The 13,448-nt window shown below is 36.5% G+C and overlaps 1 protein-coding gene across 1 annotated transcript in view; it reads right to left on the bottom strand.

The window, feature by feature from the left end:
• Positions 1-286: 286 nt before the first annotated feature.
• Positions 287-13,448, bottom strand: part of Rsh (Rap GTPase activating protein radish) — a 126,174-nt gene continuing 113,012 nt past the window's right edge. Inside the window, 10 exon segments of the mRNA XM_071720534.1 lie at positions 287-6,719; positions 6,896-7,417; positions 7,831-7,940; positions 8,202-8,353; positions 9,596-9,751; positions 10,184-10,423; positions 10,754-10,925; positions 11,368-11,602; positions 11,749-12,145; positions 12,456-12,960. Coding sequence (XP_071576635.1) covers positions 6,561-6,719; positions 6,896-7,417; positions 7,831-7,940; positions 8,202-8,353; positions 9,596-9,751; positions 10,184-10,423; positions 10,754-10,925; positions 11,368-11,602; positions 11,749-12,145; positions 12,456-12,960 — 2,648 coding nt within the window. The 3' untranslated portion in view covers positions 287-6,560.

Here is a 13,448-nt window from a genome sequence, read left to right as displayed (position 1 = left end):
TTGGTACAAACTTTTAAAACAAGATTTGATTCCTTAATCATGCTTTAAAGAATAAAAAAAAAGATTATCAAATCTCACATAGCTTATTCTCGATTTCCTCATGATCAGAAAACGTCCATGGTATATTGAAATTCTACTTTTAAAAAATTAATTTTTATGATTTACGCAAAATGCAATAATGTATACCAAATGAAACGGAGGGAGGAAAAGTTCTACTAGTTCTACAAGCACTTACATTCCATTATGCACTTTGACGAGGTTTACACGAACATACATATAGAAAAGATCTAGCACAATACATTTTTATTGCCTATATTACATAATAGATCAGTCACGTTGTCATCTTTAAAAAATAGTTTGCTTGTACGAATATAAATTACAATTTCACTTTCACAGATTCACGACAGACTTTGTTTCGGTGAGCGAGGAGATAAAAGAAAACAATCTTTAGACACGACTTTAAATACAGCATCTTTTATGTATATATATATATGTATGTATATATATTTTTTTATATTCAACAGTAACATCACAGTAGCTTCATATACAATAAATCTTTGTTCATAATTTTATCTGTATTCTTTTTGTATTCGTTACCACGTAAGCGCGACACGGCGAGTTCCTAAGATTCATCACGACGACAAGCGGAAGGAAGAAACTCGTGTGCACGCACTTTTCACAATTGTCAGGTCACAATGATCTCACACCGATATGATCGCATGAAACTCGAAACGCTCTTTGATATTTTACGAAAATTGATATCCGGTAACCCTGTCCGTTACACGCACTATTTAGTAACTTGAATCCACGTATACAACAATGTGAATGCGATATATCAGGATGAAAAATTATCAATCAATTAATATGTAAACGATCAATCATATTATTAATATAGTGGAATTAAACATCCGAATGAACGAAATAACATTTGGGCTAATTACAAACTGATATCGATCACTCAATATTTTCATACTGACAATGAGAGAAATGTATAGTTGCAGGAATCGAGAACCACGACTTTCACATTTATATCGGCCACACTGTGGAAATAATTTGAATATCGGTGTGTTATTCATAACAAAATAGATCGTTTTCAGTTTAAGCGTATTTAGGAATGATATTTTGTATTCTATCATTCAAATTAAATTAAATGCCTTGCAAAAATCCGAACACACATTCTATAGAATTTTTTTTATAAAATTACACAGGAGTAAAATTAAAAATGTATCGTGGTTCACGGGAAGAGTACAGTGCCGCGAAGTAAAAAAAAAAAAAGAAATAGTCGTGGTATCTCGTCGCTGCCGTTTGTGCGTGCAATTGAATGAACGGACAATACGTTTCCCCCTTAACAATAACGACAACAACAACAACAACGAGACGATGAAAATCCAATGGCAGCGGTATAATGTCGAGAAGAACAGCGAGTATTTAACAAGATAAGAATGACAACACGTACACGGCATCACGACAACGGCATTTACATAGACTATCGCACAAATAACCAGACGCATACCGGAGAATTCGCGAGAAGCGCTTAAGATTATGCACAACCCTCGTACATCGCACAAAACGCAGAGATTATCCTTAGCCAGGCACACATTGAGTCCTGCGTGATACAGTAGCACGTCCGTGCACATGCATCGTCATTCTTAATTCCGCGGAACGTCAGAATTTATATAATCGATCAACATATTTAACAGCCTATTGTAACTTATATGCAAACAACGGCTTACAACTGCTTGATAAAATTTATAACAGTATTTTGATTTATTAGAGTGGATTAATCGTTAAAAACTTGTCCACTATAAAATGTACAACCAGAATGTTACCAGCAAATTTTATATACACAACACAAGCAGCCAAGAAAGATGATAAACCTTCAGTTTTAATCCTTCATGATATTCCATTTGATAGCAAATTATTTTGGCAAAATTGATAAAATGATCTTACACCCTTTAGGGCAAAAAGATGATTTTAACGACGCGATTTTTTCCCTTTCGGAAATCCGCCTCAATGTGCGTCTGATATTACACTTACTTACGCTATTTACTCGCCGGAGTCCGCTCACGTGGCTCACAATATTTCGTTACGCAGTTTTGACTCGTCGCATTATACTCTTTCTCACCCCTCTCTTTATCGTTATACGTGTGCACATGTATGTCATGTGTGCGTGTGTGTTTACATCTTAATATATATGTTACGTATATATATATATATCTCTCTCTCTTTCTGTTTTTTTTTTTCATTTGCCTCCTCTATCCCTCTGCGAAACAATTTCTTTACACATTTGCGTGAATGTACAGTTGAACAATAGGCGGCAATGGCTGGACAGAATGGCGTTCGATGACTTTTTTCAAATTTTCTTTTTTTTTTTGGGTGTTCTCGAGGGGGTACCTCGGCTTGGCGCCCTACACTCCCCCCCTTTTCGCTCTATCTTTCTTGACAACGAGCAACGCCTGGACTGTCGTCGAGTACAGTAAAAAAAGTTTCGTTTTGTACATTAGTATATACTCGTGCCACGGCGCGAGAGGAGGAAGAGTTATACACACGACAGGCGTAAGTTTGTACTGATTCGTGATATTTTTTTTTTTTTAGCAAACTCGAGCGCAGGTTCAGATCTTTTCAAGCAAAGATATTTGATATCGGTATAATTTCAGCTAGTTTGATTTTTGATGCTACAGATAGAATAAAATAAACTTCACTACGAGAATGTCGAGAATGTTTTTTTGCGTGTCTACGAAATCGAAATACAAGCTTGTCAAAATTATGTCGGTTTTCCAGATACGCTGTGTTTCGGATAAACGCGAATAAACGACTCGATGCATTTACATTTGCCAGCTAGATGTTCGCAGAACACAGTTGCCATCGAGTCGCGATCGATCGAATATCGTAGTGCAATGCTTATGTCAATTTTATAGATAATCATATTTGAACAAATCTCGAATCTTATAAACCACTGCGCAATTACATAATCGTAATTATATCACGATAACGAAAAATTCCATCAGCAATCCTAAGTGAACCTGCGCCGAGTTTTACTCCGATAAATATAACGAATGAATAATGAGCTTATGGCGCGTCTCTACATAGATTGGGAGACGTCGTAGATACAATGAACAATCGAATACACTTCGATCACACACTAAAACTACGCTTACACACTGACGAAGTAGAATTTCGAATTTCACCCGCTTCGCGATCCGTTTTCTATTATCGTGTCCTATATTTGAATTTGTTTTCTGGAAATTATGATTCACTTACGTGAAGACTTTAATACTTATCATTCAATCTCCAAGAAAGTTACTAACTAAAATTAATTATTATATCCGTGATTTATACACTTGTATCTTTTTTCTTTGTCACGCGGTAAATATATTTACAAAAAATGCTTTTTTTGTAAAAAAAAACAAATCTGCATAATAATAACAATAAACAAATACATGAATTAATCTGGATAATCGGATTTCGTCGAATGGCGATATTTCGAAACTCTACTTTCGTCCAGCCGCTTGCCTGAACAATAAGACACTTAACAGTTTGGCGCCCTCCGTAGCGGGAGGAGACCGATTTTAATCCTCAACTACTATAATTATATGTATTTGAATGAAATAACAACTACAATGAGATCAATTTTGGACCCAATGACAGAGTACAATCATTTTTGATTATTATTGATGTGCCCGTCTGGTTCTATTATTATGTCCGACAAAGAAAAAATCATTACATCTTTCTAGTAATAGTAATTTTTAGTAGAGAGTAAAAAAGAGAAAGAGAGAGACAGAGAGAAACCCATAATATTATATATTACTATAACTAATGGTACATAAAATGAACTTTCACGCAGTTATATGGAAAGTAGTCAAATTATTTCATTTCAAGCCCAAGGGTTTGAAAAATATATAGATTGTGAAGCACAAACAATAGTCAGATATACAATCAGACACTATTTCTGGCGCAAAATTGAAAACTGAGAGATCTGCATTGGGAACAGATTTGAACTCACCGTAGTGGTTGAGGATTAACGGCCTTATAAACCTTTACGCGCATTATACAAGTACCATATATTACTTGTTACATATATAATAACATAATATACAGCGGGAAATCGGCGCTTGAAAATATTACGTCGCATCGCGGACGACCAACCGAGATCGTGTAAAAATATTTCCTCCTTTGGAACATCAAAGAAGAAATCGACCCCCGAAAAATATCTTTGGAAAAGGAGATCGCGGAATACGTGTTCTGCGTGTGAAATCGCGCGATTTCTATCCCATTTATTCTCTTTTCGCCTCTCTCGCTTTTTGATATAATCGTTACTGGAGCGCTGCCGGAACCAGGCTAGTCGAGGTCTCGTTTGATATTCGCAAAGATTTCGTCGAAATCAGGAAGTGACTCCAATGAAAATCCTCTTCCTTTCGGAAAATCCATTCTCCCATCGGAGAGAGATCGTCGATATGTCTCTTCTCTTTGTAGAACAGGAAGGTCGAGTGATTCACGATCGTGTGATAAAAAATTTTGCGGCCACGAACAAGTGTTTCCCCTGTGGGAAAAGGGAGTCATTTTGCTAAACGAAAAAGAGGCCCGCGCGTTGTTGCGCGAAAAATTCTTTCTCCAGCCTGCCCTCTCCGTGGATTTTAGAATCTCTGTCTTAGAGTATTTGAAAATATAAAATCTACGATAGAAAACAGAACAGACCTCGAATATATATATGTATATACATATACATATGTATATGTATATACATATGTATATGTATACGTATATTTTTTTTCTCCCAACATTCAACATCAATTCGCTTGCGCTATTATCGTTATTATATTATATTTTACAGCTCATTTTCATTATTAGCGTTATTATTTTTATTATTATTGTTGTTATTCATCTCGTTTATCGTTTTATTTTTATGTATATATAACGATACGTATATATATTATATGTATATTTATATATCTTCTTTTTAAGCTTACGTAATAGTAAACCATTCTTACGTGTTATAAGTAGCGTTTTCTTTTATGATACAGATTGTCATGTGTCGGCAATTTATTAAGTGCCGCCGATACGATGCGCGCTCTCAATCAAAAGCCTTTTTGATCGATGATCATTAAAGTGAATATTTCTTAACTCTTTACGTCGACAACGCTATCGTCAAGTGATTCGTTCGCTATTTTTGTCTTTGTCATTTCACCAAAGACAGAGGACATATGACATTGTCACACGATAAATATTACTGGCCAGATTTGTCTTCGTCATCGTTCACCTGTGGTATTGAAATATAAGAAGTATTCCTTAATTAATTACCTTGTCTTTTAACTGATCAGAGATTTTAGTTGCGTGATTCTTCTCATTAAAGGTATGAAAAATTATGCTTTTCCCACACTCGCGTTACTCGCGCTCTCAATCAATACTTTACATTTAATTTTATCAATCACATGTTAAGAATATATTAATATAACAAAGTCTGCGGAGATTGATAACGCCTATTTACGAAACTTTAACATGAAAGTGACGTAACGTATTTCTTGTTTTATTCCCTGCTTGATTTATTGATATAATGTGTACTTGCTGTCTTATGACAGCTTGGAAGAGCTTACATTATAAAAAATAACGCTCCTTATAATATCGAATCACAAAAACTCATACGAATATTGAATTAAAATAATATAATGTGTATATTCAGAAAAAGATATAGAAAAAATAAGCAATAAGAATCATCTTTAATAATGCTAGATATTATCATAGCTATAATATTTTATAATTTTATGTTTACTCCAAAATTTAATTTACTCCAAAACTAAATGGGAGATTACGAAATGTATGTCATGGAAGCACTGTTATAAGACAGTTTCTGTATATTAAAAATCGAAAACAAAGTACATAAAAATTTTTAATTAATAATAGAAAATTTTGTGTTATTTGGAAATAATTATTTACGGAAATTATTACATGTTGAACTCTTATTTACCAACGTAAGCTGGTATTTCACAAATTCAACTGACATTTGTCGGATAAGCCAAAAGTTTCTCGAACAGGAAACTTTTTCAAATCCGTCAAAACTTTTTAAAGAAACTTTTAAAAATTCTTTATCAAGTATACCTCCATTAATATCAGCTTATAACATTATTCCCCTCACAGACGATTCACTTTGATAACAAAACAAGGATGGCAGTCTGATATGCCACCAGATATAATTGAATTACTATAGACGAGTATCAAATCAAGTTTACGCGAATGGAGCCGAGATTATGTTTAAACTTATTATTCGTCGAGTGGCTCAGCACAACGACCTTTTGTAATATCGGAGAAATCTATCATAATTCGTGTCAGGCCTCGCAGTGTAATTATCGACATATCACGGTCGTAGTCGGAGTGATCTAGTTTGCAGGTCATTGCCGCGAAAAGACTTCGATTATTCGCATGTAATATTAACTAACGCGAAAAGGATGCCGCAACGTTACAAGAGAATAATTTTCTCATCATCAGAAAATTCATGGGTCCTTTATCGTCACGCGTTTTTCAGGTACACTTCGTCCTTGCGGCACCTTTCGCGTGTTGGTTAACTTTCATAGTCCACAATCGAAACTTTCTTGATCCTGCAGATGCAGATTTCTCTGATACGCCTCCAAACAGCTGTCGATGTTTCTGTATATGCCTGAATTCGCTTGGTACATCAGAGTGTCAAGGATTCTCTCGTTCTTTATAACTTTCGATGGTAATACAATCTGAAAAGACGAAAAACAATTCTTTTTGTATTTAGAATAACGAAGGAAATAATTTATAAATCTATTTTATAGTAGGAGTTAATCGCGCCATATGATTTTTAATCATTTACGTAAGTTATACTTAATTGCTACTTTTTATTCTTTAATATCATCCACATTTTTCTTTTAATATCTACCCTGATTAGTTCTTGAGGCGTTATCTTATGTAACTTGAGGTCCCTGCTGAGCCTGTCCATGATGCACTTGAACTCCACCTTGGCATCGATCTTGGTCGACTTAGTTTTGATTCTGTGCTTCGCCCAGTTCAGCATCGCCTCGAACTTCTTGACCTCCGCTAGTTCGAGGCTACGGCACATGATCATCTGCACCATCGATTCGCTCAGAGTGACGAAGTCTGGATGGTTAAACAGCAACTCGGCCCGCGTCTCGATGAACGCGAGGATCATGTTGACCAATTCCGAGGCGGACGTGTAACGCCAGTAATAATTCTCGAGGGCACACAACATCACGCAAACGATCTCGACCCTGAGGAATTGCTTGGCGTGATGGAAGCAAGCCTGAAGAAGTTCCGGCAGGTCGTAGTGCTCCGCGGCGCATATCAGACCAGGTATGTTGCTGCATGTCAGTGGACAGGACCCGGTGTGCAGGTAGTCCAGCAGAATTCGGAAAGTCTCTGGATCGAACTCGATGATGTCAAACTAAAAATATTGATGTTTATTAATAGAGGATCAAAACTACAACCACATGGCAAATTGTGGCTTCAAGATTTTTTTTAATTAGTCTATAATATTTCTTAGAATATTAATTTAATGATGATTTAATATTAACCAATAATCACTGGTTATATAGCTGGAATAAACATATTAAACATTAAAATTTATTTTAGGGCAAAATAATAGAAAATAAAAACATTTTATCTTACAGAAAATATATTGCAAAATATTATTAGCTGTTTAACATAACTTTAACATAATTTTGATACAGGTGATAAATCGATTATGTATTTCTCAGCAAATTTTAATTTCACACGATAACGTGAACTTTCTAAAAATCCTCTACAATCATTTTCCTCAGTACCGAGATACGCATTAATCGTTAACGTCTCACTCACCTCGGTCTGTGCAAGTTTGGTTCTATCTACTTTCTGCGCGTCCGCGCAAACGCTGAGTCGCGGCACTGCCAATGATTGGGCTGCTTTATCCTTATCCTTTGCTTCCTTATCTGTAAAAGATAATATTTAAATTCTATCCTTTCACTCAGTCGCAAAAGAACGCAACATTATGGTACGAATACATCTTCATATGTCGTTATTAAACATCATTACTATTTTATTATTACTATTTTATTATCCCTTTATACGACATATTTATCTATGAGTTTAAAATTATGCATTTTAGTAAAATTAATTTAGTAAGAGTAAAACCAATAAGTATCGATACGAGATAAATTGGTCCTTTTCTTCGTAAGAATTGAGACACGTACTACTGCAATCCTGCGAGCTGGCCCATCGCTTTCGATCCTCGCTCTGCAGAGTGCTGCCATGTTTTCTGATACTCCTTCCCCAGCCTGCCGTGATCGTACCCAGTCGAGAGAAGGCCCGTTTCACCATCGGCGACGAAGGGACACTTTTGGGCCTAAACACATCAGAACCAGTATCTCACAGAAACCGCGGAGCGGCACCTCAAGGTATGGAGATGGGATTTACGGGCATTTCACGCAGAGACAAGGACGACTCCGGATCCAAGGGAGGGGAGGGAGGACTGAGTACAATTGGAAGGGACGAATATCGAATATAAAGTCACGAAAGAAACGAAAACGAGACAACGACGAAAGCTCACTCTCGAAATTTGTACTGCACAACGTGCGAAGGATCGAAACAATTTGTGTGCATAATTCATCGAATCCATAGCAGCGATTCTTGTCAATTTAGTCAATACAGTTGGTGATTATTACATGAAATTTAGAATATAAAAAGAACAACGGTGAATTGCACTAATATAAAATTATTGGCAATAATGCCACAAGGTAGACGAAAGGAAGCATACGTGATATCAACATTATTGACGGAAACGAGTGAAAAAGGAATATATATAACAAATTATAATATACAGATTCTTGTTTTTCTAAGATACAGATTATGAGAGAAAAAGAACGTCTCAGAAAAATATTGACGAGCAAATGACAGATTTCATTCGTAGAATTTTGAACAAGAATTGTCGTTTTTTTTCTTCAGTGATCCAAGCGAGGCGAATTCGCCACGTGAATCGTATCATTCGACAGAATATTGCAAGTGCCTCTCAGAGAAGAGCATGCTTACATAAAGTCCAATATATTGATGATACATGATTTGATTTTTGCAATTTTTACATTACACGGTAATAAATAAAAAAAAGTTACGAGATAATCATGCGGTGCCATGAGGATGGGAGACATGGATGTGCCGTGAAAAGATACATATATTACGATCAAGTAACTATATAGAAGAAACATTCGACATTGAAAATCGCAGGCATTAGTCTCACCGTTCAAGATTTTTCAATTTATTCTCATTAGAGAAATCCAATTTCTATCTCACGTAAAGTATCGCATAATCCACATTCTTGCTCGATCTTTGATTGAGACGAGGCCGTAGCCGACGTTCTAAGCGAACGCTCACAAATCGCTAATCAATTTCGCAACCAATATTTTGCGGATTTGTTTAACATTATTCTCAATTCGTTTAATGATTTTAATTTTTAAAGCTTACCACTTTTCATAATGACGCATTCCAACGCTTTAACAAAGCGAACTTCGATATCAACGATTCCGAACTAGATTCATGAGACTAACAGATAAATAACGGGCTAACGACAACATTCATGATTATTGAAACGCACCTAGGACTCTCCATGTCGGGAACTTGTAGGAAATTCGAGCTCTTCGGCTTCTGCGGGCTAAGCAATGTCGGCGCCGGTCTTGCGAGCAACTCAGCAACCGGTACTTGCGGGCTTCCGAAGCCCGCTTGAATTCCATATAACATTTCTTGAAACACTCTGTATAAAGACAAATGCATATCGATCAATTTTCACAATAATGTTGAACATTAGAACATAAACGAGTGTTTTACGCTCAATTAATTTTTCATGCTTCCGCTTAACAGATATGTCTTTTACATTGTTAATCAACCGGTCTAATTAGCGGAATTTACTTATTCAATTATTCTCTTGGCTATTTCATGCGCATCTGTGAAAAACGTTGAGCTAATTAGAAAATACTTATTTTATTTGAAATTAATAAACCGGAAGAGAGGAACCGTTGTTTCTGGCCAATAAATTATCGAAAAACATTTTTCTAAATTAGACAGATATAATCAAAGATAATAATTTAAGTTTGTTAGACATTAATTTACATCTTCGCAAAAATTATTATATCCTAAACTTTATTTTGTTTGCGAAACAAGCAAATGTCATGCTCATATTTGTTACCTGCTTCTTACTGCTAGAATCGCCCTAACGCCGATGAATCGGACTTTTTGTTTTTGCTGTCCCGGCACGAGGAAAGACACGTCGAAAAGACTAGTGTTTAGCGTCACGTTCGCTGAATTATTGAGGAAGACTCTAGTAAAGTCCTTTGCAAGTTGATCATAGTCTTCGAACTGATCTCGCACCGAGTCCAACAATGGTGAAGACGGTCTCATGTGTCCAATCGGTCGCCAAGAACCTCGTCTGAGAATCAATCATAAATTTAATCCTACTGATCGAGCAATATTAATCGAATATTTTATGATCGACTACGCAATTAACGAATTACACGCGGAGTTAATTAAATAAGTTATTTATTAAATACATTTTAATATGAAAAATATTTTGTATACGTTATAAAATATATAAGCAATACCAAGTCAAATAACAAAAACTTCAATGGAATTAATGCATATTAATTTAATGCAAAGTATTTTCAGATTGCTTTTTTACACATACAATACCCGGTTTTACGTATACAGTATCATTTTAGTCGAAATTTTGAAATATTATTTTGTTATGATTACGTCTCACCTGTATGGTTTCGGAATCTGGCCCGTTTCCGCGTGATTAGCGAGATTCGCCACGATATCCTCCAACATTTGACTTCTCGTCCGTTCCTGCATTCTCGCGAATTTCGGCGCTGAGTAACTCGCCCTTTCGCCATTCACGATTTTCGTTAATATCCATTCTCGGAACATCGGACCTGTTGCGCCCGAAAATCCAATTCAATAGATAAGTTCAACGTAAGGGAGATTTTAAATTGATATAATCTTGAGATAGCCAGCCAATTTAATCTTATCATTTACATTGCCATTATTATTTTTCTAATTAAAAGCTCGATAATTGTAGCGTAACGTCAAAGTGGAAATTAACAAAGTAATATCAAATTTATTGAACTTTGTCGCAAACCATATATAGATTATAATGAAGATTATTATGCAAATTATGTAATTATATTGTCATTTAATGCATCCATAATGCCAATGATTAAATGTTAAATAAAATATTTGCTGTGGTAGAGAGAAAGAAAAATGTATAACTCTCTCTGTGTGATGTGATAATTTTTTATAAAAACAGTTTTAAATCGAATAAAATTAATTTCCCTCAGTGACGCTAATTTTTTTTATATGAAAATGTAATGATACCTTTTTCGAAGACACTTTGCTCCCATAGATACGGTTTGTAGGCCCCAACTTCATCCCTTGTAACTACGGACACCTCGTATCTCGTGATTTTCCGCTTTATCCGTGGACTCACTCGCACCAAGATAAATGTGTGCAAAAAGTGCGACTTGATGCAAGCTGGACTGAAGTTCGTGTTGTCGGCTTCCAAAAATACGACGCACACTATATCGTTGCCAATGTGCCTTTTTCTCTGAAGCTGCGCGAGCGAAGAGAGAGAGAGAAGAAAGAATTTTTCAATTAAATCCTCTTGGCGCGTTTTATCATTTAAAATTTTTCTATTGCGTTAAACGAAATAGTTCGATAAAACTAAAATTGAGACAACAGTGCAAATAGATAGCTCACTTTTTGTGGATCGTGTTTCTCGTAAGGCAATAAGGTGGACACGTGGAACATTATCTCGATGCCCCTCCAATTGGTGTAGACAGAATATAGGCCCGTCAAATCGTGTACGGTGTCGAGACCACCTTTGTACTTGTCAAATCCCTTCAGCCTGATCTTGTCCCCGAGAATCTGCAGGAACTCCTCGAAGAGCAGCGAGTTGTCGTTGTTATCGAGTATCTCCTCCTCGGTGTACTGATCTTCCTGGACATAAATCATCCCCACCTTCAGCTCAGACTTGATAAAAACTTGATCGAGCTTCAGAAGTTCTTCGGGCGTATCTGGCAATTGGCCCAGGGTTAACGGCGGATTGATGTTCACTTCCTTGCCGAGACTACGTACCACTTCTTCTCGATTATACCTGCAAAAAATATATGTCTCATGTATCCTCGAAGAGATATTGATTATAACATTCGTTCAACTGACAATTTTAACTTGTTGAATGTATTTGACTGCCAGAATAAATTTCCAATACAATTCTAGTACATACATGATTAACAACGTGTTTTACCACAACTTTCATTATTCTAGGAACATCTAAAATATTTATATTTGGTGTAATAATTTATTTAGTCTTATTAACGTGTGTAAATTAATTCTTTTAACAAAAAATATTCCTAAATACGAAATACTACATATACGCTAGAATAAAACATAATTTGGGGAATTACCGGTCGGCAAAGACGCAGCTGGCGGGGATAAGGCCGTGGACCGTGTAACTGATGGCTCTGACCAAAATCCTGAACTGGTCACGATTGTTGAGCGTCTCTTGTTTGATGCTGAGTATCACCGGCCCCAAATCCTCGTCGTTTGTAAAATAATTCCAATGCTCCGAGCCGTAGAAATATTTCTCGTAGGTCTCCTGTTCGACGGAGGTGAGCTCGAAACCCTGATTTTTTTCCCATTGCTCCTCGATGGTGGTCTTCTTTCGAGGTGGATCATCCGTGTCGCCTGTCTCATTCTCCACTTCGTATAGGCAGGAGCTCTTATCCTGCCCCCTCAGCATCGACGGACGCTCCTCCACGCTTCGTCCATCTACCTGTTCGGGATCGGTACCCTCGTGTTCGTTCTCACTCTCGTCGAAGATCGTGTCTGACGTGATCTGTTGCCGCGAACATTCGATCCAGTAGCCGGGTGTCGCTATCAGGTTGTGCGCAAACTCTTGACAGAACTCGTCTACGGGGAAATTTATTTTCAACTTACGTCTATTCCTAATTCCACTCATTATAGACTTTATTTTCTAGAATAAGCAGTGACGAGCAAATTAAATCTCTAGAAAAAATACAATTAGAGTAAATCGTTAGAACGAGTACAGGATTTCTATGTGATAAGCCGTACTTGCCGGAATTCTGTGAGCTATTTCGATTCTGCCTTCGAACAGTAGAAGTTTTGTAGATCAAGCGAGAAATCATTAAAGAACATAATCACTGTGTAATATCATAGCGCAAAAGTTATTACATAGTCGTGGCACATCGTTGTACGTAAATGCAATAATCCTCAACGTTTTCATCATGAAGCGGACGTCGATTGGGCAATTTCGCTCAAAGCGAGATTAACGTTAATTAAACCCGTTCGACTAGCGCTCTTCTCAGCGAAGCAAATTGGTGGGCAATGGCGCCGATGGTGTCTTTGTTCTCCGCGGATACGAAAAGGATTGGTCGGAT

Source organism: Temnothorax nylanderi, unplaced genomic scaffold (assembly GCF_030848795.1).
Source record: "Temnothorax nylanderi isolate EJ_2023f unplaced genomic scaffold, tnyl_v1.0 TNYL_tig0007_pilon, whole genome shotgun sequence".
Classification (NCBI taxonomy): domain Eukaryota; kingdom Metazoa; phylum Arthropoda; class Insecta; order Hymenoptera; family Formicidae; genus Temnothorax; species Temnothorax nylanderi.
Note: the sequence above shows the minus strand (reverse complement) of the source record. Positions and strands in the feature narration are given on the sequence as shown.